The 26,493-nt window shown below is 48.3% G+C and overlaps 1 protein-coding gene across 5 annotated transcripts in view; it reads left to right on the top strand.

The window, feature by feature from the left end:
- Nucleotides 1-24,194, top strand: part of EML2 (EMAP like 2) — a 37,317-nt gene extending 13,123 nt beyond the window's left edge. For all 5 annotated transcript variants that reach the window (XM_007532201.3, XM_060186148.1, XM_060186151.1 and 2 more), the window contains 15 exons: nucleotides 1,044-1,113; nucleotides 1,213-1,323; nucleotides 3,019-3,114; nucleotides 6,387-6,521; nucleotides 8,758-8,857; nucleotides 10,800-10,954; nucleotides 11,038-11,163; nucleotides 12,379-12,510; nucleotides 18,293-18,360; nucleotides 18,520-18,608; nucleotides 18,825-18,922; nucleotides 19,470-19,557; nucleotides 19,818-19,913; nucleotides 20,845-20,975; nucleotides 23,822-24,194. In XM_007532201.3, the coding sequence (XP_007532263.3) occupies nucleotides 1,044-1,113; nucleotides 1,213-1,323; nucleotides 3,019-3,114; nucleotides 6,387-6,521; nucleotides 8,758-8,857; nucleotides 10,800-10,954; nucleotides 11,038-11,163; nucleotides 12,379-12,510; nucleotides 18,293-18,360; nucleotides 18,520-18,608; nucleotides 18,825-18,922; nucleotides 19,470-19,557; nucleotides 19,818-19,913; nucleotides 20,845-20,975; nucleotides 23,822-23,947 (1,621 nt within the window). In that variant the 3' untranslated portion in view covers nucleotides 23,948-24,194. The remainder of the gene's footprint in view (nucleotides 1-1,043; nucleotides 1,114-1,212; nucleotides 1,324-3,018; nucleotides 3,115-6,386; nucleotides 6,522-8,757; nucleotides 8,858-10,799; nucleotides 10,955-11,037; nucleotides 11,164-12,378; nucleotides 12,511-18,292; nucleotides 18,361-18,519; nucleotides 18,609-18,824; nucleotides 18,923-19,469; nucleotides 19,558-19,817; nucleotides 19,914-20,844; nucleotides 20,976-23,821) is intronic.
- Nucleotides 24,195-26,493: the final 2,299 nt, after the last annotated feature.

The following is a 26,493-nucleotide window of genomic DNA, read 5'->3' on the forward strand; positions in this document are numbered from 1 at the left end:
TGCATTTAACAGTGCAGTTCCCTTATTATTATTTACAATAATAACAGTGCAGCCCCCTTATTATTATTTATCAGAGCAGGGCTCAGCTCTGGCTTACAGTGCTGTAGGTAACTGAACCTGGAACTTTGCACCAAAAATGAAAGTAGGGATCCTGCATTTTATTAGACCTGAGCTCTGTTGCTGAGACCACCTCCCCTACCACCCAGTTAATTTTTTCCTGTGGTGCTGCAGCTTGAACCCAGGGACTCAAGCATTCAGATAGTGCTGAGTTGCATCCATGACTACTAGGTTCTTTAACTTTTTGAAAAATACTGTGTTGGGATTAAAAAAAGTATTATAGACAGTTTTACATGAGGCAGCGAGGAGAAAGACAAGGGCAGGGATAAATAGCATAATGGTTATGCAAACAGACTCTGATGCCTGAGGCACTGAAGTCCCATGTTCAATCCCCTGCACCACTGTAAGCCAGAGCAGTGCTCTGGTGGAAAAAAAAAAAAAGACAAGCCATCGGTCCGGGAGGTGGCACAGTGGATAAAACATTGGACTCTAAGCATAAGGTCCTAAGTTCAATCCCCAGCAGCACATGTACCAGAGTGAGGCCTGGTTCTTTCTCTCTTTCTACCCCTCTCATTCATAAACAAACAAATATATATGCCAGAGCGCCACTGCAGCAAATGTGCTTCCAAGGCTCCGATTGGGAACCTCAAGCAGAAAGCTTAATGCTCTCCCAATGGAGACACTCTCTTTCTGCAAGCCCTGAGCTCACAGGCCAGGCAGTCCCACCTTTTTCAGGTGCAGGCCTGAGCCCTGCAGGCATTTGCATTAGAGCCCCCAGGCCTGAGTCTTGCTTCTGAGTTGGGGTACCCAGAGGGGACCACCCACTCATTGCTACTCAAGGAGGAAGTAAGTGTGTCTTGCTTGAGTCACCTCTTTGCAGGCATAGTGACTGGGGTGTGCTGAGTTCGGGGCCCGGGGCCCAGGGCCCTGGGCCTGTAGGAGCCCCCGCCCTCCCACTGAGCCCAGCCATCTGTCCCCCTCCTCAGCCTGGCGGTCCACCCAGATATGGTCACCATCGCCACGGGACAGGTGGCCGGCACCACCAAGGAGGGGAAGGTAACTTGGCGGGAGGAAGGGCGGGGCCAGAAAGCTAAAATGGGACAATGGGGGGACAGGTGGGGGGCCGCCCAGTTAACAAGCTTCTCTTTCCCACAGCTTCTGCCACCCCACGTGCGCGTCTGGGACTCAGTTTCCCTCTCGACCTTACACGTGCTAGGCCTGGGGGTGTTTGACAGAGCCGTGTGCTGTGTGGGCTTTTCCAAATCTGTAAGTCCTCATGCTGCCCTCACCTACCCTCTCCCCAAAGTTGGAGGGAGCCTGCACCTCCTCCCTCTAGCCCCTGGGCTGGGGACCACGCCCTTGCAGTTACGTCACATGGGAGGTCCCGCCTCCTCCCTGCTGAATTCCAGGCCCTGGGGCTGGGATTCCAGAGAGTCCTTGGGATGTCACAGACCTGCTTTGTTAGCCATCTGGAGTGGGAATACATGTCCTGATTTGCCCCCAAATTCCTCAATATCCCCTTGTCCCGTAGACCCATTTGCGCCTGACGCATTTATTTTTCTCACCATTTCCCACTAAGCATCCTTATTCCTAAGGCTTTAGAAAAGATTCTCAGAATCTGGGCGCCTGTAGACCCTGGTACCACCCTGCATGGGAGTTGGCAGGTCTGAGGCAGATAAATATAGAAATCCACCTTAAACCTTTTGGAATCTCTAAAGAGACTTGGCATTCCCCCTATAACTTCCCATTTGATTGGTGGACTTCTCTGTTTTTTTTTTTTTTTCTAATCATAGTTTACATTTTTATCGTACTTTACCTAAGTACTCACCTACAATGGATTGGAGAGTATAAAACAAGTAGTTGTCCCACAGATAGTTGAAAAAGCACTGAATGAAAGGTGAGGGTAAAAGAGTAGCAGACTATCATGCCTGCAACTCTGAGGTCCCAGGTTCAATCTCTGGCAACACCATATGCCAGAGCTGACCAGTGTTCTGATAAAAAAAAAAAAAATCAAGTACAGGATAAGAGTTCACTGCCTTCAGAAAGCCTAAACAGACATCTGAGAATTTGGAAGGCAAGAAACTTTGTTGCTACCAAGGGTGTGTGTGTGTGTGTGTGTATGTGTGTATGTGTGTGTGTGTGTGTGTGTGTGTGTGTGAGAGAGAGAGAGAGAGAGATGGAGAGAGAGAGGCTGCAAAATCAAAATTAGCTTGTGTTTAACTAAAGGTAGAAAATTTTATCAACTTTACTCTGTCTAATCATGTACATAAAAGTCACTCCATTTATCAATGCAGATTAGGTGGCCTTGGCAAGAATTCCCTTTTTTCTTAGAAGCCTTATTTATTTAATATGGTATACAGAGAGAGCTCCATAAGCAAGAGAGAAGCTAGAACTTTGCTCCAGGGCATTCAGGGGAAGGGCATATGCCAGTGTGGAGTTGAACCTGGAGCCAAGTGCATGCAAGTCCTGCACTCAAGCAGCTGAGCCATCAGCCTAGTGGCAAGATTTCTTGACTCTGGTCACTTCCAGAGAAAGTGTGGTTGAGGGTAAATTGGATGGATTTCTAGGGGGCAGGTCACTTTAAGATGCAATTATAAAACACCCTTCTAAACGTCTATATGCTCCCCTACATGGAGGAATCTATTTTCATATGCTTCATATGATGTGATCCAAGGCCTTCTGAAAGCCTTTTTTTCCCCCAAACACAATTATTTCATAAGTGACAGGTAGAGAGCAAGAGAAAGAGAAACAGAGCATCACTCTGGCACATGTGATGCCAGGGATAGAACTTAGGACCTCATGCTTGAGAGTCCAGAGCTCCACCACTGCACCACCTCCAGAGCTATGCCCTTTGAAAGCACTAACACGGCCTGAGTGGCGGATGTCCCTGTGAGTGAGGTGTGTGCATGGGTAAGGGGTATGATCCTGACCTTTGACCCTCCCCCTCTTCTCTCTGCTTAGAATGGGGGCAACCTGCTCTGTGCGGTGGATGACTCCAATGACCACATGCTCTCCGTGTGGGACTGGGCCAAGGAGTCCAAGCTGGTGGACAGCAAGGTAGGGTGACTCTTCTCACCCCCTTTTCATTAGGGTGGCCCATGGGACGGGCCAGATCTCAGTAACCAGGAGTCTGAAATCAGATACACCCATGTTCAAGTCCTGGCTTTACCATTTGGTGGCTGTGTGACTTTGGGCAAGTGGCCTGCCCTCTCTGAGCCTTGATTAATTCCTCTGTTAACAAAGAATCATGGCAGCATCTTTCCAGTTGGGCCTTGCCTTCAGGCCCTGCAGAAGGGTTGGTGAGAAGTGGATACTGTTTCTATAGTCCTATGATGTCAGAAACCCACCTTAATGGGTATCTCTGAGCAGGGGCCTGTTTTACAAATGAGGAAACTGAGGCTTGACAAAATGGAAGAGATACTTACCCAAGGTCACACTAGGCTGGAGGCTGGATGGAGGTCCACCATTTGGGGAAGGAGAAGTAGAGGAAGGCTGAGCTCTGGGGGCAGGCCTGGGTGAGCTGATTTTGGGTTCTTACTTGGCTGTGTGGTCCAAGGCAAATGGCTTCCCCTCTCTGAGTCTCATACTTTTTCTTCACTTAAGTTTTTAAAAAATTATTATTATTATTTTGCCTCCAAGGTTATCGCTGGAGCTCAGTGCCTGCACTATGAATCCACTGCTCCTGGAGGCCATTTTTTGTTGCCCTTGTTATTATTTTTAAAAAATTTTAAAATATTTATTCCCTTCTGTTGCCCTTGTTGTCTTATTGTTGTAGTTACTACTGTTGTTGTTATTGATGTTGTCATTGTTGGATAGGACAGAGAGAAATGGAGAGAGATGGGGAAGACAGAGGGGGAGAGAAAGATACCTGCAGACCTACCTGTTTCATTGCCTGTGACGTGACCCCCCTGCAGATGCAGGCTCGAACTGGGGGCTCAAACAAGGATCCTTATGCCAGTCCTTGTGCTTAGTGTCATGTGCACTCAACCTGCTGCGCTACTATCTGGTGCCCCAATTTTTAAAATTTATTTATTTTGTAGGCTTGAGACAGAAACCAAGAGGAGAGTGGAGATGTAGAGAAGGAGAGAGACAGAGAGACACCTACATCACTGCTTCACTACTCATGAAGCTTTCCCCCTGCAGGTGGGGACCCGGGGCTTGAACTAGCATACGTACATTCAACCAGGGTGCACCACAGCTTTTTTTTTGTTTTTTTTGTATTCCTCATCAATTCACTGCTCAGCTCTAGTTTGTGATGGTGCTGGGGATTGAGCCTGAGCCTTTAAAGCCTGGCATGGGAGTCTTTCTGTGTAACTACTGTGCTATCTCTCCAATGAGGCTCAGTGCCTTCATGATAGATTTTTTAAAAATCTTTATTTATTGGATAGAGATAGCAAGACATCGATAGGGAATGAGGTGATAGTGAAGGGAAAGAGAGGAGGGTCGTGCTGTAGTGCGCGGGTTAAACACACATGGCCCGACATGAAAAAGACCCGGTTGGAACCCCCAGCTCTCCCTCTCTCTGTCTTCCCCTCCTCTCTTGATTTCTCTCTGTCCTATCCAACAACAACAATAACAATAGTAACAACTACCAGGGCAACAAAAATGGGGAGGAAATGGCCTCTAGGAGCAGTGGATTCTTAGTGCAGGCACTGAGTCCCAACATAACCCTGGAAGCAAAAAAAAGAATACTAAGTAAATAAAAGTCTGTTTTAAAAGAGACAGAGAGAAGAGACAGAGAGGGGCTGGGTGGTGGCGCACCTGGTTAAGCACACACTTTACAGTGTGCAAGGATCTGGGTTCAAGCCCCTGGCCCCCACCTGCAGGGGGAAAGCTTTCCAAGTGGTGAAGCAGTGTGGCAGGTGTCTGTCTCTCCTTTTCTTTTTCTTTTTTCTATTTCTATTTATTTATTTATTCCCTTTTGTTGCCCTTGTTTTATTGTTGTATTTGTTAGATAGGACAGAGAGAAATGGAGAGAAGACGGGAAGACAGAGGGGGGAGAGAAAGACAGACACCTGCAGACCTGCTTCCCCACTTGTGAAGCGACTCCCCTGCAGGTGGAGAGCCGGGGGCTTGAACCGGGATCCTTAGGCCGGTCCTTGCGCTCTGCACCACCTGCGCTTAACCCGCTGCGCCACCGCCGGGTTCCCTCTCTCTCCTTTTCTATAACCCCCTTCCCTCTTGATTTCTGGCTGTCTCTATCAAACAAAACAATGATAATTAAAAAAATTTTAAAAGAGAGAGAGAAGAAAAATAGAGAGACACCTGCCACACTGCTTCACCACTTGTAAAGCTTCCCCCTTGCAAGTGGGGACCAGGGACTCAAACTGAGGTCCTCGCACTTTGCAACATGTGCGATCCACCAGGGGTACCACCCCCTGCCCCCTGCATGATGGACTTACTGCTTCCAGTGACCACACTTCCTTTTCACTTTTTAAAATATTTATTTATTCCCTTTTTTTGGTTTCCCTTGTGGCTTTTTACTGTTGTTGTAGTTATTATTGTTGTTATTATTGATGTCGTCATTGTTGGATAGGACAGAGAGAAATGGAGAGAGGAGGGGAAGATGGAGAGGGGGAGAGAAAGATAGACGTTCACTTTTTGATAGAGACAGAAGTTGAGAGGGAAGGGGGGAGATAGAAAGAGAGACATCTGCAGCCTGCTTCACTGCTCTGTAGGTAGGAACTGGAGGCTTGAACTGGTCTTCAATCATGACAAAGTGTATGCTTTATCAGGTGCATCACCCCAACTTTTTCACTTTTCTTTGAGAGAGAGAGAGGAAGACAGTGGGAGGAGAGATACCAGAACTGGGACACCATCCATGAGCTCTTCCTGATGCTCCCATGTGGTGCTGGGGTATCATGTGGGGCAAGGGGTGTGCTCTACCAGGTGTCGTAGTTCCCAGTTTCACATCTTCATTTACAATGTGTGTATTGTGAGGATTAAATGATCTAAAATGGGGCAGGGGGAGGAACAGCATTAATGGTTATGCAAAGAGACTCTCATGTCTGAGGCTCCAAAATCCCAGGTTCAATTCCCCCACCCACCCCTGCACTACCATGAATCAGAACTGAGCAGTGCTGGGGATAAATAAATAAATAAATAAGTAAATAAATAATCTAAAGTATTGTGTACAGTGCTTAGCACGGTGGGAACAGGTTCAGTGTTATGCTGATGAAGAAGCCACTAATACTTTGAATTTGCCTCACGGGAAAGATACAGGCAGACAGGATATGCAATATATAATCCATGCAACAGCCTAGGGGGATCCTACACGGGGTGGGTGTGGTGGCGCAGTTCTTCATCCAGAATCTCCTCTTCTCCCTAAGTGCTCCAACGAGGCTGTGCTGGTAGCCACCTTCCACCCCACAGACCCCTCTGTGCTCATCACGTGTGGCAAATCCCATATCTACTTCTGGATCCTGGAGGGAGGCAGCTTGAGTAAGAGGCAGGGCCTCTTTGAGGTGAGTACCAAGAGGGTGGGGCCCCTGGAAGACAAGGACAAGGGTGCAGTGTGCAGTGCTGAGGTGCTGCCTGTGGAGTTTCATTCCTCAGCCACCATGGGAGTGATGCTATATCTTTATTTGGAAAATTATTTGTGGGTCAGGGAGATATCACAGTGGTTCTGTAACAGGCTTTCATGCCTGAGGCTCCAAGATCCCAGGTTCAAAACTAGCCAGAACTGAGCAGTGTTCTGGTTAAAAAACAATCAAGGCGGGGCCAGGTGGAGGCGCACCTGGTTGAGCGCACATGTTACAGTCTCAAGGACCCAGGTTCGATCCCCTGGTTCCCACCTGCAGGGGGAAAGCTTCACAAGTGGTGAAGCAGGGCTGCAGGTGTCTCTCTGTCTCTCACCCTCCCTATCATCCCGTTCCCTCTTGATTTCTACCTGTCTCTATCCAATAAATAAATAAAGATAATTTAAAAAAAAATAGACATGAAATCCTTTAAAAAAAAAACTGTCAAGGCAGCGGTTAAGCGCAGGTGGCGCAAAGCACAGGGACCGATGTAAGGATTCCGGTTCGAGCCCCTGGCTCCCCACCTGCAGAGGCGTCGCTTCACAGGCGGTGAAGCAGGTCTGCAGGTGTCTGTCTTTCTCTCCCCTTTTCTGTCTTCCCCCTCCTCTCTCTATTTCTCTCTGTCCTATCCAACAATGACGACAACAATAATAACTACAACACTGTTAAACAACAAGGGCAACAAAAGGGAATAAATAAATTAAATTAAAAAAAAACAATCGAGGACTGGGTGGTGGTGCATCTGGCTGAGCACATACATCACCATTTCTGAGGACCAGAGTACAAGCCCCCAGTACCCAGCTGCAGGAGGGAAGCTTCATAAGCAGTGATGCAGGTCTCTCTCTTTCTCTCTCTCTCTCTCCTCCTGCTTCAGTTTCTCTCTCTCCTATCAAAGAAAAAGGGGGAAATGGCCACTAGGAATGGCTGGTTCATTTGTAAATACCAAGTCTCAGTGATAACTTTGGTGGCAAAATAATAATAATTTTAAAATAAAAAAATAAATTTAAAAATACTTCCTTTTCTTTCTTTTTATTTTTTAGAACAGACTACTGCTCAGCTCCAGCTTATGGTGGTGCTAGGGACTGAACCTGGGATCTTGGAGCCTCAGGCATGAAAGTCCTTTTGCATAACCATCATGCTGTTTCCCCAGCCCAAAATACTTATTATTTTTTAAAAAAAATTTTTATTATCTTTATTGGAGAGAGACAGTCAGAAATCGAGAGGGAAGGGAGGAATAGAGAAGGTGAGAGACAGAGACATACCTGCAGCACTGCTTCACCACTTGTGAAGCTTTCCCCCGGCAGGTGGGGACTGGGAGCTCGAACCCAGGTCCTTGTGCATTGTAACATGTGCGCTCAACCAGGTGCGCCACCACCCGGTCCCCAAAATACTTATTTTTATTATGAGAGAAGGAAAGGAGGTAAAGAGAGAGAGAGAGAGGAGCACAGCTCGGCTCTAGTATAAGGTGGTACTAGAAATTGAACCTGCAGCCTTTGGGGCTTAAGGCATGCAAGTCCTGTGTTTTATCAGGCTGAGCTAGCTCCCAGGCACTGAGAGACACTTTTTAACACTGAGAAGGAGGCAGCAGCTCCTAGAGGAGAGTAGATGTCTCATAAATGGAGCCAAAGCTGTCGTTCTTTGGACAAACAGCACTCAGAGACCAGCTAGCTGCAAGAGGCACACAGAGAGAGAGAGAGAGAGAGAGAGAGAGAGCAGAAAACGAGAGTCTCACAGAGGTGATGCAGGGCTCTTCTGACTTCTGGTGTCAGGTGGGGTTCCTGCCCCACAAGGGGAAGAAGCCCAGAGCATTCCAGTCACAGAGATGAATCATACTGAGGGGAAGAGGCAGAGAAGAGGGAAGCTTAGGGCAGAGGGAAGATAAGCCCAAGAGAAGAGAGCAGAGTAAAATTGAGAACAGAGGGGGGCTGGATGTCAGGGTGCAGAGAAGAGGAAGCAGGAAGCAGAGCCTGGTGTGGGAGACAGATAGGGTGACCACAGGCTGCTGACACTGTGACTCTGCAGAGGCTGGCTGGAGCTTGGGATGCTTCATATAGAAGTCACCCCAATGCATGAATCTGATCTTCCAGCCACAGTCTGGGTACACTGGGGCAGTGGGGTAGAACCCTGTTTCAGCGACTGGCTGACACTAAACCCCCCCCCCGCTTCTTTCCCTTCCCTTTAGAAACATGAGAAGCCGAAGTACGTGCTGTGTGTGGCCTTCCTGGAGGGTGGCGATGTGGTCACTGGGGACTCTGGGGGGAACCTCTATGTCTGGGGCAAAGGTCAGTGTCACCCCACTTGCTTACCCTCCCCCCTTTGACTGCGTTTCCCTCCCTGGCACCTGCTTGTATGGGACACATATCAACACAGGCTGGTGCCATCCCCTCACCTACCCACTGAAGCTCAGTCCCAGTAACCCCCAAAATCCTAACACCTCATTCCCTCTCCTTCAAGTCTCCTTGTGAGGATTAAGCTTGAACTCTAAAGAATTGGGTGAACTCAGTTGTGTGGATGGATGGAGAAAGGGTCTGTCTCAGAGTACTGACAGTGTGAATAAGCCAGTGAATGAGTGGAAGGGACGTCCAACTCGGTGGACAAAAGGATGAGTGGGTAGGAGTACTGTCCTCCCTGATGGGTGGGTAGTTAGGTGAATGGACAGTGAAATAAATGAATGATTGTCCACCCCAGAAGGGATAACTGTCACTAATTAATAGGACTTTTTCCCAGGCAGCAGATGGTAATCAAGTTAAAAAAAAAAAAAAAAAGCAGCAAATGACTCATTGAATGAATTCATTTGTCTGCTTGTTGATTCACTTTTTATTGTTTTTAATTCTTTTTTTATTGGAGCTAGGTATGGCGCACTTGGATAAGCACACATGTTACAGTGCACATGTTACAGCAAGGACCTAGGTTCAAGCCCCCAGCCCCCACCTGCCAGGGAAAGCTTTGCAAGTAGTGAAGCCAGGCTGCAGGTGTCTCTCTGTTTCTCTCCCTCTCTATCACCCTTTCCCTCTCAATTTCTGGCTGTCTCTATTCAATAAATAAATAAAAATAATTAAAATTTTTTAAATGTTAAAGAGCTTTTAAATAAATTAAAATTTTCTTTTTTATTTTCTGATTTTTATTTATTAGTGGATAGAGACTGAGAGAAACTATGAGGGGAGGAGAGATAGAGATGGAGAGAGACAGAGAGACCTGTAGCATTCTTCACCACTCATGAAGCTTTCCCCTATAGGTGTGAACCAGGGGCTTGAGCCTGGGTCCTTGCCCATAGTGAGTTTTCACCTTGGTGTACCACCTCCTGGCCCCATAATTCACTTCTTTTAAAAAAATATTTATTTATTTATTTATTTATTCCCTTTTGTTGCGCTTGTTGGTTTTTTTTTTTAATGTAGTTATTATTGTTGTTGTTGTTAATGTCGTCATTGTTGGATAAGACAGAGAAATGGAGAGAGGAGGGGAAGACAGAGAGGGGGAGAGAAAGAAAGACACCTGCAGACCTGCAGGTGGAGAGCCGGGGGCTCAAACCGGGATCCTTGCTCTGGTCCTTGCGCTTTGAGCCATGTGCGCTTAACCCTTTGAGCTACCACCCGACCCCCTAAAATAAATATTTTAAGAGCTAGGGAAGACAGCATAATGGCCATGAAGAAGGCTTTCATGCCTGAAGTTCTGCAGTCTCAGGTTCATTCCCCAGCATCAGCATAAGCCAGAGCTGATCCTGAGTGGGGCTCTGGTTCTTTTTATCTTTCTCTCTGTAGTAGTAAGTGTTTCACTTTCTCTCTACCTTCCCTCTCAATTTTCCTGTCTCTATGAAATAGAGAGAGAGTGGAGAAGATAGCATAATGTTTATGCGAAGAGACTCTCATGCCTGAGGCTCCAAACTCCCAGGTTCAATCCCCCACACCACCATAAACCAGAACTGAGCATTGCTCTGGGAGAGAGAGAGAGAGAGAGAGAGAAAGAGAGAAATAGGACAAGTAAATAAGCAGAGTAGTTGGATGAAAGAGTGAGTGGTGGGTGATGGATGAGTGAGTAGATGACTGGGTGGACGGATGGACAGATTAACAAGTAGGTGAGTGGCTAGGGTACCTAGGCGTCTGGGAGACTGTCTAGCATGTGGTGAGTGAACATTTGAGTCAGTAGCTGGGTGAGTGCAAGGGTGGGTGGGGCAAGGTGGGTGAGTCGATGGAAGATTGAGGACCCCTGCCTCTGGCCGCCTTGCAGGTGGGAACCGCATCACACAGGCCGTGGTAGGCGCCCATGACGGTGGCGTGTTCGGGCTCTGCGCCCTGCGGGACGGGACGCTGGTGTCCGGAGGTGGCCGAGACCGAAGGGTGGTCCTCTGGGGTTCGGACTACAGCAAGCTGCAGGAAGTAGAGGTGAGGAGGCCCCACCCTGCCCCATCCCACTTAACCCACCCGTTTGTGTCCCTAACTCATCTATCTGTCTTCTGCCCGCCCAGGTCCCTGAGGACTTTGGCCCCGTGCGTACCGTGGCAGAGGGCCGGGGAGACACGCTGTATGTGGGGACCACCCGCAACTCCATCCTGCAGGGCTCAGTGCACATGGGCTTCTCACTGCTTGTCCAGGTGAGCAGTTCTTCTGCACCTGCCATCCCTACCGGCTTGTTCGCTTTAGGCCAAGAGCAACACTGTTTCTCCTTGTGTCCTGCCCCACACTTCTTGGGCCAGGCATTTACCACTTACTTTCCCTTACTAGCCCCTGGGCTGTAGACCCACCGCAGGCCTGAAACTTCATCCACCCCAGAATCTCCCCAAGGGCCAGCAGCAGTCTCTGCCCGGGCTGTACTGCACCTGCCTTTCAGCTCTGCTTCTGGCGAGCACTTTGGCAGCTATCTTGCGATACACCTTGGCCTGCACAGCTAAGCGATTTCCAGATCCATGGTTTTGGGAAGGCCCGACCCCATCTTAAGTCTACCGGTTCTTTTTTCTTTTCTATTCTTCTTCTCCTTTTTTTATTGGTGTGGGGGAATGAACCTGGGACTTTGGAGCCTCGGGCATTCAGTATACTATCTCCCCTGCACCATCCCTTCTAGCAACTATGTATTTATGTAGTTATGACAGAGAAGAGAGAGAACCAAAGCCTCATTCTGACACACAAGACGTCGGAGATTGAACTAAGGACCTCATGTGTAAGAGTCTGACTCCTTATCCACTATTCTACCTCCCAGGCCACTAGAATGAATTTTTTTTTAAACATGAGCAACAGGGCTGGGGAGTTAGTGACATCAACAACACAACAGACTTTCATGCCAAAGACTCTAAGGTTCTAGGTTCAATCCCCGGTACCACCCTTAATCCAGAGTTGAACAACACTCTGGTAAAACATAAATCAATCAATCAATCACCACCCACCAGCAACAGTGGAGCCATGCAAGCACTGAGCCTGGCAATAAGCCCGGTGGTTAAAGAATAACAAGACTAAACTGAGGGGCTAAGGAGAGTCACCTACCCAGGTTCTTCAGCCTTCTGGGAGCCATCGGACTCCAGGGTCACTGCTAAGCTCTGGCTATTGACACTGCTGGGGAGACTGAACTCAGAACCTGTCCCGTGTAAGACTTGTGCAGAACTGCTATGCTATCTCTCCAGCCCTGCCTGGAGCCACACCCTGGGGCAAGGATCTGCTTGATCACTTATTAGGTAAAGGGTCTTCCCTTGGGCACTCTGTGGGGCAGGATGCCTCACTGCAGCCAGTCCAAGACTGCTTTGTGGCATCAGCTTGTTAGGGAAGTGACCAGGACTGGGGAGGGGGAACCTCATGATGCTGTCTCCCCCTTTTGCCAGGGCCACATGGAAGAGCTGTGGGGGCTGGCCACGCACCCCAGCCAGGCACAGTTTGTGACATGCGGGCAGGATAAGCAGGTGCATCTGTGGAGCGCAGAGTCCCATCAGCCCCTGTGGAGCAGGAGTATTGAGGTAAAGGTTGGTCAGGGTCGGGGGACAGCAGACATCCCTCTTACAATTTTTTTTTTATTTATTTATTCCCTTTTGTTGCCCTTGTTGTTTTATTGTTATAGTTATTATTGATGTCGTTGTTGTTGGATAGGACAGAGAGAAATGGAGAAAGGAGGGGAAGACAGAGAGGGGGAGAGAAAGATAGACACCTGCAGACCTGCTTCGCTGCTTGTGAAGTGACTCCCCTGCAGGTGGGGAGTTGGGGGCTCAAACTGGGATCCTTACTCTGGTCCTTGTGCTTTGTGCCACATCCGCTTAACCCGCTGCGCTACCACCCAACTCCCTCTTACAAATATTTATTTACTTATTTACCAGAGCACTGCTCAGCTCTGATTTATGGTGGTGTGGGGGATTGAACATGGGATTTCGGAGCCTCAGGCATGAGAGTCTATTTGCATAACCATTATGCTATCTACCTCTGCTTTATGTATTTATTTATGACAGAGAACCAGAGCATCACTCTGGCATATGTGATGCTGGGGATTGAACTCAGGACCTCATGCTTTAAAGTCTGGCATTCTAGCCATTAAACTACTTCATGAGCCACTTGACACACCCTTCTAATAGAACCAGCTGACCTGATTAAATGGAAATCATACACATTTTTTCCCCCCACCAGGGTTATCACTGGTTTTTGGTGCCTGCATGACGAATGTACTGCTCTCTATGGCCATTCCCCCTCCCCGTTTTTTCTCTTTATTTGATAAGACAGAAACTGAGAAGGGAGAAGGAGGATATAGAGAGAAAGACAACTGCAGTACTGGCTTCACTACTTGTGAAGCTTCCTCCTGCAGGTGGGGAGTGGGGAATCAAACCTGGATCCTTGCACATGGTAATATGTGTGCTTAACCGGGTACATAACCACCTGCTTCCCCCCCATACCCAATCCTTTTTTGTCTTTTGGTTCCAGGGTTATCGCTGGGGCTTGGTGCCTGCACTACAAACCCACTGCTCCTGGAAGCCATTTTTCCCATTTTGTTGCCCTTGTTGTTGTGCTTGTTGTAGTTGTTATTGCTGTCATAGCTATTGTTGTTGTTGGATAGGACAGAGAGAAATTGAGAGATGGGGAAGACAGAGAGAAGGAGAGAAAGACAGACACCTGCAGACCTGCTTCACCGCTTGCAAAGCGACCTCCTGCAGGTGGGGAGCCAGGAGCTCGAACCAGGATCCTTAAGACTGGTCATTGTGCTTTGCACCAAATTTGCTTAACCCACTGCGCTACCGCCCAGCTCCCTTTTTTTTTAATTAAAAAAAATTATTTATATTCCCTTTTGTTGCCCTTGGTTTTTTTTTGTTGTTGTTGGAGTTGTTGTTGGATAGGACAGAGAAATAGAGAGAGGAGAGGAGGCAGAGAGGGGGAGAGAGAGAGACACCCACAGACCTGCTTCACCACCTGGGAAGCGACTCCCCTGCAGGTGGGGAGCCGGGGGCTTGAACCAGGATCCTTATACCCTTCTTTGTGCTTCACGCCAGATGCACTTAACCCGACCGCCCCCCCCCCCAATCTTTTTAAAAGAGAGAACTGAGTGGCTACAGATTCCCTGAGCCGGTGGTGGGGAAGGGCAGGGATAGATAGCATAATGGTTATGCAGAGAGACTCTCATGCCTGAGGCCGCAACATCCCAGGTGCTATCCCTCCGCACCACCATAAGGCAGAGCTGAGCAGTGCCCTGGTATACAAACAAACAAAAAAATAAAAATTTTCCCTCGGGTGGGGAGGTGCTGGAAGAGTAAGTGCTCAACCAGAAAGAAGCCAAGAACATCACAGAACTAGGCTTCCAGGGGAGCTGCTGCCTCTGCCCAGGTCAGGATCCAGAGATCAAGAACTGTGTGGTGCTGAGCTAGAACCTGGCTTGCTGCACACAGTAGAGTCTGTGCTCTAGCAGGTGAGCTATCTCCTGGTCCTTAGGCAGAATTTTATGTTCAGATCTTCAGTTACATTGGCCACATCTCAAGGGCTCAGTGGCCACTGGCTGCCACACTAGAATGCCCAGCAATAGAACAGCATCACGGAAGGTTCTGTTGGACTGTTTCACTCTAGCAACTCAAGGCTGCCTGTGTGTGCACTGACCAAGAGTAGTCACTGCTCTGACTGCCCAGGAGTGTGTGTCAGGGAGGTGGGGACAGACTGGCATAGCTCCCCCCACCCTTTGCTTTCCTCTGGTCTGAGGAAGTGGCAGAAGCAGACCCTACATTGGATTCTGGGCATTGTCGTTTCTGACACTCCCCTGTCTCTGCAGGTCAGACAGTTATATGCCTTGTACTTTGAACTCCCACAAATTAGAGAGAATTTGCCCTGGAAAAACAAGTATTTACTAGTTTTCTCATATTTAATTATTTAACAAGAGAAAGAGAGACACCAAGACCAAAGCACTGCTGAGCTCTGAATAACAGTGGTGCTGGGAAATGAACCTGGGGCCTCAGAGAGCCTTAGGCATGAAAGTCTTTTGCAGAAACATTATGCTTTCTCCCCAGTCAGCATTTAAAATATTGTTTAAGGAAATATTCATGGACTGATTATTGATGAGAGAGGAGAGGGAGCAAGTGGTAGTGCACCCAATAGTATGTACACATTATTGCACACAAGGACCTGGATTCAAGCCCCCAGTCCTCACCTGCAGGGGAGAAGTTTCACGAGCAATGGAGCAGTGCTGCAGGTGTCTCTCCTTTTTTTTTTTTTTTTTTTCTATCTCTTACTCTATGTCAAGAAAAAAAAAATAAAGAAAAAATGACCATCATGAATGGTGGAGGCACTAAGCCTCATTGATAACTCTGGCTGGCAAAGAAAAAAGATACGGGTGGTCTGGGAGGTGGCGCAGTAGATAAAGTGTTGGACTCTCAAGCATGAGGTTTCAGCCCTCGGCAGCACATGTGCCAGGGTGATGTCTGGTTCTTTCCTCCTATCTTTTTCATCGCAAGTAAATAAAATATTTTAAAAGGGTGGGGCGGGTGGTGGCGCACCTGGTTAAGCGCATGTGTTACAGTGCGCAAGGACCCGGGTTTAAGCCCCCGGTCCCCACCTGCAGGGGAAACGCTTCACGAGTGGTGAAGCAGTGCTGCAGATGTCTCTCTTTCTCTCTCTCTTTCTATCACCCCCTTCCCTCTCAATTTCTGGCTGTCTCTATCTAGTAAATAAAGATAATAATTTTTTTAATTAAAAAAAAAAAAGAAGAAGAAGGGAGAGAAAGCCAGAGCCAGAGCATCATTTTGACTCATGTAATGCTGGGAATCAAACTCAGAATTTCATGTGTATAAATCCAGAGCTCTGCCATGCCCAGGAAATCATTAGTGCCATGCGTAATAATGCTCATAATGTAATAAAACTCTCTTAATTTAATTGAGCACCTGCTATAGGCTATATCTGCACAGCAGTCCCTCAGTTTACCAGGGCATGAGTGTCGTCCAGGAATTGTTAGCAATACAAGAGTCATGGTTCGGGAAGTGGCACAGTGATAAGACTTTGGACTCTCAAGCATGAGGTCCCGAGTTTGATCCCCAGCAGCACATGTGCCAAAGTGATGTCTGGTTCTCTCTCTCCTATCTTTCTCATAAATAAATAAAAATATTAAAAAAAAAAAAAAAAAAAAGGAGTCAGGCGGTAGCACAGCAGGTTAAGCGCACATGGTGCCCAGCACAAGGACCCGCATAAGGATCCTGGTTCGAGCCCCCGGCTCCCTACCTGCAGGAGAGTCACTTCACAGGCAGTGAAGCAGGTCTGCAGGTCTGTCTTTCTCTCCCCCTCTCTGTCTTCCCCTCCTCTCTCCATTTCTCTCTGTCCCATCCAACAACAATAACATCAATAACAACAGCAACAATAAAAACAACAAGGGCAAAAAAGGGGAAAATAAATACAATACAATAAAATAAAAACTTAAAAAAAATAAAAAGGAAAGAAATACAAGAGTCTTAAGCCCCATGCATAGAATCTGACTCAAGAGGTCTCAGTTTGGAACCAAAAATTGTCTCCATCTGGAAGGGTGTGTGTGTGTGTGTAGTGTAGTGTTGGAAGTGTTTGTGTGTGTGGTGTGTGTGTGTGTGTGTGTGTGTGTGTGTGTAGTGTAGGAACTCATCCCCAGTACTGTCACATCTGCAGTGCATTGGGCTGGCAGAGTAGCTCACTGGGATAGTGCACTACTTTGTCATATGCAACTCAGGTTCGAGCCCAGCCTCCACTGTGTTGGTGAAGCTTTGTTGCTGTGGTCTCTTTCACGGTCCCTCTTTGCCTCTTCATCTCTTTCTTTTTCTTTTTTTTTTTTTTCTTCATCTCTTTCTATCAGAAAAAAAAAAATTGTCAGGCAGGGGTAGATAGCATAGTGGTCATGCCTGAGGCTCCAAAGTCCCAGGTTCAATTCCCCTCACCACTATAAGCCAGAGCTGAGCAGTGCTCTGGTTAAAAAAAAAAAAATTGTCAGTCTAGAGTGGTAAAACTCCTATGATGACAAACAAATATGTGGCAAGGCATTTGCTTAACCCCAGCACTTCCCTCAGGATATCTGGATATCCTTTCATTTCTTCCCTTTTTCTGTGTCATATTTTTTCACTGCTGTTCCCATCTTCAGGAGGCAGCAGGGATGGTGGATCCCCAGATATCTGCTTAGAAATAGGCTCTGAGGGGGCTGGGCAGTAGCATACCGGGTTAAGCACACATTGTGTGAAGTGCAAGGCCCTGCATAAGGATCCTGGTTCGAGCCCCCAGCTCCCCACCTGTGTGTGTGTGTGGGGGGGTCGCTTCACAAGCAAGTCTGCCTGCAGGTGTCTCTTTCTCTCCTCCTCTCTGTCTTCTCCTCCCCTCTCCATTTCTCTGTCCTATCCAACAATGACAACAGCAATAACAATAATGACAATAGCAAAGGCAACAAAAATAGGGAAAAAATGGCCTCCAGGAGCAGTGGATTTGTAGTGCAGGCACTGAGCCCCAGCAATAACTCTGGAGAAAAGAAAAGAAAAAGAAACAGGTTTTGAAAAGCAAAGCCACTTGCCCATCATCATAGTGCCATTATCATCCAGACCCCTTCTCAGTTCTGGCAGATGATGGTGCTAGACATTGAACCTGGGACCTCGGAGTCTCAGGCTCAAAAGTCTGCTGTATAAATTGCTCGATTATCTCCCCAGCCTTCATAGCGAACATTTACAGACTCCTTGCTATGGGCCATGTCACCAGCTTAAGGTTGAACCTGGGATGTCTGCTGCCTTGGCCATGAGAGTCTTGAATAAACCAGTGTGCTATGTTTTTTGTTTGTCTGTTTGTTTTGCCTCCAGGGTTATTGCTGGGGCCCAGTGCCTGCACCATGAATCCACTGCACCTGGAGGCTATTTTTTTCCCCTTTTATTGCCCTTGTTGTAATTATTGTTATTGTTGTTCGTTGTTGGATAGGACAGAGAGAAATGGAGAGAGAAGGAGAAGACAGAGAGGGGGAGAGAAAGATAGTCACCTGCAGACCTGCTGCACCGCCTGTGAATCGACTCCCCTGCAGGTGGGGAGCCGGGGGCTCGAACCACGATCCTTACTCCAGTCCTTGAGCTTTGCGCCACGTGTGCTTAGCCCTCTGTGCTACCGCCCGACCCCCACTGTGCTGTTTAAGGACAATGGTATCCATGTTTCTGGGACCGAGTGGTCTCAGTAGAGGGCGGTGGAGAGCCCTCATGCCAGGCTGGGAGTTGGCTCTGAGGCAGGGGAATGGCCAGATGGAGGGAAGCCCCCCACCTCTCAGCCGGCTTCCTCTCTGCCTCCTTTCACCCTCAGGACCCGGCCCGCTCTGCTGGCTTCCATCCCAGTGGTGGGGTCCTGGCTGTAGGCACAGTGACAGGCAGGTAAATCTGGGGAGTGTTTCTCTGCTGGGAGGGCTGGGGGTAGGGGGTCCTGTCCCTTGACCTATTCCTATTCCCCTGAAGCCCACAAGTTTTGAGTCAGCCTCACTGCCAAATCTTAGCAACTCACCTCTCTCCCTGCACCGTGCCTTCTCCTCACAGATGGCTGCTGCTGGACACAGAGACCCACGACCTGGTGGCTATCCACACTGATGGCAACGAACAGATCTCAGTGGTCAGCTTCTCCCCAGGTAAGCAGCCGGGAAGCCTGCTGCAGCCAGGCCTGGGAACCCAGGCTCAGAATTAGTGGCAGGGGTGAAGGGGTGCGAGCATGAGGGTGGGTCTAGGGGCGGATGGCAGGGATGGAGGCTGGGCCTGCAGAAGAGACTGGGAGAGTGGGGGTCAGAATCCGAGTGAGGAGGGGGAGGAGCCTGGGTGCCTCCTCATAGCCCCCTCCCCTCCCCCAGACGGGGCGTACCTGGCCGTGGGCTCCCACGACAACTTGGTGTACGTGTACACGGTGGACCAGGGTGGCCGCAAGGTCAGCCGCCTGGGCAAGTGCACGGTGAGTGGGCAGTGGCCCCCAGTCAGTCCGCGCCGTCACCCCATCCAGGGGGTGCAGAATTAACTGGTTTTCTACCTCAAGGGAGCACAGCTTCTACTGGCGACTCTGCCCTGAATGCGTCTAGGAGCCTTAGCCCCGCCCCCACTTTGACCCCACCCTGTGGTCCGAGCCCGCCCCCTCGTCTAGCCCCGCCCATTGCAGCCTACACCCACCTCTCATGTAGCCCCGCCCCTCGTCTAGCTCCGCCCCTCGCGCCTTAGTGCTCCTTCCGTGTGGCCCCGCCCCTCGTAGTCCCTATGCGTCAGACCCCGCCCACATGTTCTAAACTCCCTCTTGTTGGAATCCCTTTGTCTAGCCCCGCCTACCGCTGTATGGCCCCGCCCCCAGCAGTCTGGCCCCGCCCCACCCTCCAGAGGCCCGTGTACCTCTCGGTTTAGCTCCTCTGTGTTCTCACCACACCTTCCCTCGCGCCCCCCCTCCTATCACTTGGCCTGATCCCACCCCCTCCAGCTCTAACTCCATCCCTTCATTTTCCCCCCACCATCAGGGCCATTCTAGTTTTATCACTCACCTGGATTGGGCCCAGGACAGCAGCTGCTTTGTTACCAACTCCGGGGACTATGAGATTCTCTACTGTGAGTCCTCCAAGGGTGTTTTCGTCCTTGGGCGGGGAGGGGCAGGGAGGGGCAGGGAGCGGGACCCAGCCCCTAATTTCAGCGTGCAGTTTGCCTCAAGTTGGGGCAAGAGGGTGAGCCTGGGACTTGGTGGAGTCTGACTTCAGCGTCTTCTGAGTGATTGGGCTCCTGGTGGAACCCATTGTCTTCTGCTCTGAAACACAACCCTCCAAACACCCCCCCCCCACACACACACACACACACACATTTTTCTGCTCCAGGGGATGCAGCTACCTGTAAACAGATCACCTGTGCTGAAGCTGTGAGGAATGTGGAATGGGCTACAGCCACTTGTGTCCTGGGATTTGGGGTATTTGGTAAGTTCTGGGATGGAGATGATCCCACTAATATTGGGAGTTCCAAGAAATGCCACAGCCCTTATCGAACCTCCTGCACAGGAAGCCTAGTCCTGCACACATTGTGCTCAGTATTTGTGGAGGAGGAAAGGGTGGGGTGGGTGAGATGACTGATACTGAGAGGCCTTGGAGGTGTAAGAAAATGAGATCGAATGGGCTGTGGTACTTAGGCCAGAGAGATCCACACTGTGTGAGCCCCAGCCACCACTCATCAAGCACTAATGCAGTCCACTCCTATTCCCTGAGCTCTGGGCTCCGCACCCCAATAATCCAATAATAGACCAGGCTAGGACAAGGAATCTCAGAGGGGATATCTGGCCCCAGTATGGAATTAAGACAGGCTTCCTGGAGGAAGGAACATTGAAATGAACCTAGAGATGATATGTATTTTTAAAGAGAACATTATTTATTTTTTTAAAGTTTTTTAAAATATTTATTCCCTTCTGTTGCCCTTGTTAAAAGAACATTATTTTTGGGAGTCGGGCGGTAGCGCAGCGAGTTAAGTGCACGTGGTGCAAAGTGCAAGGACTGGCATAAGGATCATGGTTCAAGCCCCTGCTCCCCACCTGCAGGGGTGTTGCTTCACAAGCGGTGAGACAGGTCTGTGGGTGTCTATCTTTTTCTCCCCCTCTTTGTCTTCTCCTCTCTCCATTTCTCTCTGTCCTAAATAGGTAATTAAAAAAAGAAATAAGAAAAAAAAAAAAGAACATTATTTTTAAAATCTATCTTGGAGCGATGAATCTATCTTGTCAATGACCAAAAAAAAAAAAAAAAAGGTTCTTCTAAGTATCCCTGGCAAGTTGAGAGAAAGGCAAGAGGGAACCTGGGGCTATACCTTTTGGAGTTCCCCCACCTCAACTGACATATCCCCCTCCCCTCATCTTGCCCTCAGGGATCTGGTCCGAGGGAGCTGATGGCACCGACATCAATGCTGTGGCACGCTCCCATGATGGAAAGTTGCTGGCTTCCGCTGATGACTTTGGCAAAGTCCACCTGTTCAGCTACCCCTGCTGTCAACCTCGAGTGAGTTCCCCATGGGTAGGCTGGGAGGAGAAGGGGGCCTGGTGGTGGTGACGCACCCAGTTAAGCATACATGGTACTAAGCGCAAGGACCTGCATAAGGATCCTGGTTTAAACCTCGTCCCCACCTGCAGTGGAATGCTTTCAGGAGCAGTGAAGTGGTGCTGCAGGTGGCTCTCTGTCTCTGTCCCTCTCCATCTTTCCCCTTATCTCTTGATTTCTCCCTGTCTCTATCCAATAAATAAATAAATTTATTTTTTTTAATCAACTTATCCTGGGGATAGACAGCATAATCCTGCCTGAGGCTCCAAAGTCCCAGGTTCAATCCCCCGCACCACCATAAACCAGAACTGAGTAGATAAAATCAATTTATCTCTGTCCTATCCAATTAAAAAAAAGAAGAAGAAGAAAGTATGGAAAAAATGGCTGCCAAGAGTGGTGGATTTGTTGTGCTAGCACTAAGCCCCAGAAATAATCCAGATGGCAAAGAAAGAAAAGAAATATTTATGGGGTCGGGCAGTGTACCCAGTTAAGCGCACATAGTACTGAATGCAAGGTCCCGTATGTGGCGGAAGCTTCACAAGCAGTGAGACAGGTCTGCAGGTGTATATCTTTCTCCTATATCTCTCCCCACCCCTCTCAATTTCTCTGTCCTGTCCATTAAAAAAGTAGAAAAACTGGTACCAGGAGCAGTGGTTTCATAGTGCCAAGCCCAAGCCCCAGTAAGAACGTTAGAGGCAAACAACAACAACAAACCCAAACAAACAAAACAAAAAAATGTATTAGGCTGGCGGGATAGTATAATGGTGATGCAAAAAGGCACCCAAGGTCCCAGGTTCATTCCCCAGCACCACCATAAGTCAGACTGAGCAATATTCCGGCTATAAAAAGTCAAATAAGGGGGCCGAGTGGTGGCACACCTGGTCGAGCACCAGGCCTCAGTCCTCACCTGTAGGGGGAAAGCTTCATGAGTGGTGAAGCAGTGCTGCAGGTGTCTCTCTGCCTCTCTCCCTCTCAGTGTCCCCATTTGCTCTCAATTTCTGGCTGTCTCTAACCAATAAACAAAACTAAAAAGATAATAAAAAGGAGTCAGGCGGTAGCATGATGGGGTAAGCACAGGTGGCGCAAAGTGCAAGGACTGGTCTAAGGATCCCGGTTTGAGCCCCCGGCTCCCCACCTGCAGGGGAGTCACTTCACAAGTGGTGAAGCAGGTCTGCAGGTGTCTGTCTTTCTCTCCCCCTCTCTGTCTTCCCCTCCTCTCTCCATTTCTCTCTGTCCTATCCAACAATGACGACAACAATAATAACTACAACAATAAAACAAGGGCAGCAAAAGAGAATAAATAAATATTTTTAAAAAGATAACAAAAAAAGAAAAAAATTAAAATAAATTTAAAATAAAATAAATCAATACAAAAATAAAAAGTGGTGGTCTGGGAGGTGGCACAGTGGATAAAGCATTGGACTCTTAAAAATAACGTCCTTAGTTCAATCCCCAGCAGCACATGTACCAGAGTAGTGTCTGGTTCTTTCTCTCTCTCTCTCCTATCTTTCTCATTAATAAATAAAATCATAAAAAAAAATGAATAAAAATGAAGGGCTGGAGAGGCAGCATAATGGTGATAGAAAGGACTCTCATGTCTGAGGCTCTGAGTTCCTGAGTTCAGTTCCCAGCACCACCATAAGCCAGAGTGAGCAGTGCTCTGGTCTCTCTCTGTGTCTGTCTGTCATTTAAGTAAATAATATATATATATATTTTTTTATGACGGGGGTTGATGGCAGACCTGGTTACACACACATATTCCCAAGCACAGGGATCCAAGTTTGAGTCCCGAGCCTCACCTGCATAGGGCACACTTCATCAGAGGTGAGACAAGTCTGGAGGTGTCTATCTCTCAATATCTCTCTCCCTCTCTCTCAATCTCTTTCTCTCTCTCTCTCTTTTTTTTTTTTTTTAACCAGTGTACTATTCAGCTCTGGCTTATGGTGGTATGGGGGATTGAATCTGGGACTTGGAACCTCAGGCATGAGAGTCTGTTTAGATAACTATTATGCTGTCTACCCTCTGCCCTCAATCTCTTTTTTAAGTTATTTTTATTATCTTTATTTATTAGATGGAGACAGCCAGAAATCAAATCGTTCTGTCCTATCAAATAATAAATTAACATTTTAAGTGAAAATTCAGCTCTTTTTAAAGTTTTTTTTAATTAATTAATTATTGGATATATATATATATATAGAGAGAGAGAGAGAGAAATTGAGGGGGGAGAGGAGGGTAGAGAGGGAAAGAGACAGAGATATCTGTAGCACTGCTTCACCCCTTGTGAAGCTTTCCCCCTACAGGTGGGGACCGGGAGCTTGTACCCACGTCCTTGCACACTGTCATGTGTGTGCATAACCAGGGGAGGCGGGTGGTAGCGCACCAGGTTAAGTGCACATAGTGCATAGTGCTAGGATCCTGGTTGGAGCCCCCGGCTCCCCACCTTCAGGGGGGTCGCTTCACAGGTGATGAAGCAGGTCTGCAGGTGTCTGTCTTTCTCTCCCCTTCCCCACCTCTCTCCATTTCTCTCTGTCCTATCCAACAACGATAATAACAGCAACACCAATGGAAGAAAGATGGCCTCCAGGAGCAGTGGCTTCATAGTGCAGGCACCAAGCCCCAGCAATAACCCTGGAGACTTGAAAAAAAAAAAGTGGGCACAGTGCTGGTGTTGTGCATGTCCAAAGCCACAGGTCCATTCTCTGATATTTCACAAAATATATATCCAGTTTATTTTGTACCTGGGTACAGGGGAGGCTCAGCCATAAACAAGATACATGATCTTTGCCTTCCTTCTCTCCCTGTCACAGGCACTTAGCCACAAGTATGGTGGACACAGCAGCCACGTGACAAATGTGGCCTTCCTGTGGGATGACAGCATGGCCCTGACCACAGGGGGAAAGGATACCAGCGTGCTGCAGTGGCGGGTGGTCTGAGGGGAGGCTGGGGCTGGAGTTCTATTTTCGGGAGATGTCTATTGCCGAGTAGAGTAATATATACCCAGAGTTTGTCTATAGCAGAGAAAGTTATGGGGGTGGGAGGGCGGACTGTCAGGCTGTTTACCCAGGGAGGGAGGAAGGGTTGAAGTTACTTTGGGGGAGTCGTGAGAATATTTGCTTTGGTGTGGTTTCTTTTTAAGTTCCTTCTTTTATATCACCCAGAAATAAAGACACGTGCACTGAAGTGTCAGGGTCTCTATGTCTGTGTGTGTCCACAGATCGTGTGTGTGTGTGTGTGTGTGTGTGTGTGTGTGTGTATGGGGGTCCATGTACACCTTACAGTGTGTGATCAGCAGCCATTATTCCCTAGGTTTTCTTTGGGTACAAGTGACAATCAAAGCTTGTTCCCATTTAGACCAGAAGAAACTCAGGGATGGAAGAATGCTCTCCTTGAAAGCACTCTTGTTTCGCCATGCCGGAAACCTACAACACCCTGAGGCAATGTGTTGGAGTATCTCTCACCTTCTCTTGTCTCTGTCTGAAAAAATGGCCTAGGATCAATTCCAGAATACACGCACGAAGCAGAGGACACACAAAAACAAGTGGGGTGGGAGAGATAGCATAGTGGTTATGCAAAAAAAGTCTCTCATGCCTGACATTTCAAAATCCCAGGTCCAACCCCCTGCACCACCATAAACCAGAGCTGAGCAGTGCTGTTTAAAAATAAGGACAAGGGGAGTCGGGCGGTAGTGCAGCGGTTTAAGCGCACATGGCGCAAAATTCAAGGACCAGCGTAATGATCCCAGTTTGAGCCCCCGACCCCCACCTGCAGGGGAGTCGCTTCACAAATGGTGAAGCAGGTCTGCAGGTGTCTCTCTTTCTCTCCCCCTCTCTGTCTTCCCCTCCTCTCTCCATTTCTCTCTGTCCTATCTAACAATGACAACATCAACAACTACAACAATAAAAAACAAGGGCAACAAAAGAGAAAATAAAAAATAATTAAAAAAAATATGTAAGGACAAAACAGATGGCCTGGGAAGTGGTATGGTAAATAAAGCATTGGATCCTCACTCATGAGGATCTGACTGATCCCTGGCATCATATGTGCCAGAGTTGTATTCTGTTTCTTCTTATTATTATTTAAATGTAAACATTAGATTTTTTTTTTCCTCAGAGCATTGCTTAGATCTGGTTTATGGTGCAGGAATTGAACTTGGGACCTGGGAGCCTCAGGCATGAGAATCTGTTTGCATAACCTCTATGCTAGCTCCCCTGCCCCAAATTAGGTTATTTTATTTTGAAGTTTACTAGTTAATGAGAGAAAGAAGGGACTAGAGAGCCATCACTCTGTACACCTGATGCCTGGGATCAAGCATCTCCTGTTTGAGAGCTTTATCCACTGTGCCAACTACAGTGGCTAGAGTGTCAAGTGTGAAAGCATGAGATTCTGAGTTCAACTCCGGCATCACCTGTGCCATTGATGCTCTGCTTTCCTCTCTCTGTCTCCTCTCTCATGCAAATAAGTAAATCTCTAAAGATTTTTTCCCAAAAAAAATATATTAATTTTTTTTTAATGGGAGTAGAGGGGGATGGGCAGGCTGTGTCGCACCTGGTTAATTGCACATATTACAGACCGTGCACAAGGACCCACGTTAAAGCTCTTGGTCTCCACCAGCAGAGGGGAAAGCTTCAGGAGTGGCGAAGCAGGGCTGCAGGTGTCTCCTTATCTAGTCCCACTCCTCTCTCAATTTATGTCTCTATTCAGTAAATAAGTAAGCAAGCAGACAAAGGAGTGGGAAGACAGCAATACCACACAGAACTTGCATGCAAGAGGGCCCAGGGCGGCAGGATAAGAGCCAGGAATTGAACCCAGAGTCTTAAATTCGCAAAGTATTTACTCTCCAACTAAAATAAACACAGCCAGCCTGGTGTCCATTTTCTGCACCAGCCATCAGGAGAACTCCTGTCTAGCTGGTATTCCCAGAAACCATCTCACTCCTCAAGACCTCCAGGCTTCAGTGACCAGTTTCCTGCTGCCCTTAGGGAAGGTACCTGCAGAACCTTCCCTAAGGACCCGGGACTGCTGAAGCATCCTTCCTGAAGAATCCCTTCGGGCTGTTGTCCCCGTGCTCTGTCGCCCTCTTGTGCCCACTGTCAGACCTGCATGGAGCAGTACTGCTGCTTCTCCATGGTCCCCTTCCTGGCACAACCACTCAACCTTTCACCTCCTTTTGATTAGCTATTAGTTGCTTGTTTTGTTTTGACCAGACCACTGCTCAACTTTGGCTTATGGTGGTGCCGGTGATCAAACCTCGGACGTCGGAGCCTCAGGCATGGGAGTCTTGCATCACCACTATGCTGTCTCGTCGGCCCTACCCTATTTTGAATCCCAAGAGAGTGCCCTGTGCATCCCCAAGGTCGCCCTCTGCCTCCTGGTTGACTCCTGCCAACTATAGGCACTGACCGGAAACTGAGGGGAGGAGGAGAGAAGTGGGAGTATTTTTTCTGGGGGCCTCTCCCTGCCCCTTTGCCGCTCTGGCCTG

This window comes from Erinaceus europaeus, chromosome 2 (assembly GCF_950295315.1).
Source record: "Erinaceus europaeus chromosome 2, mEriEur2.1, whole genome shotgun sequence".
Taxonomy (NCBI): Eukaryota; Metazoa; Chordata; class Mammalia; order Eulipotyphla; family Erinaceidae; genus Erinaceus; species Erinaceus europaeus.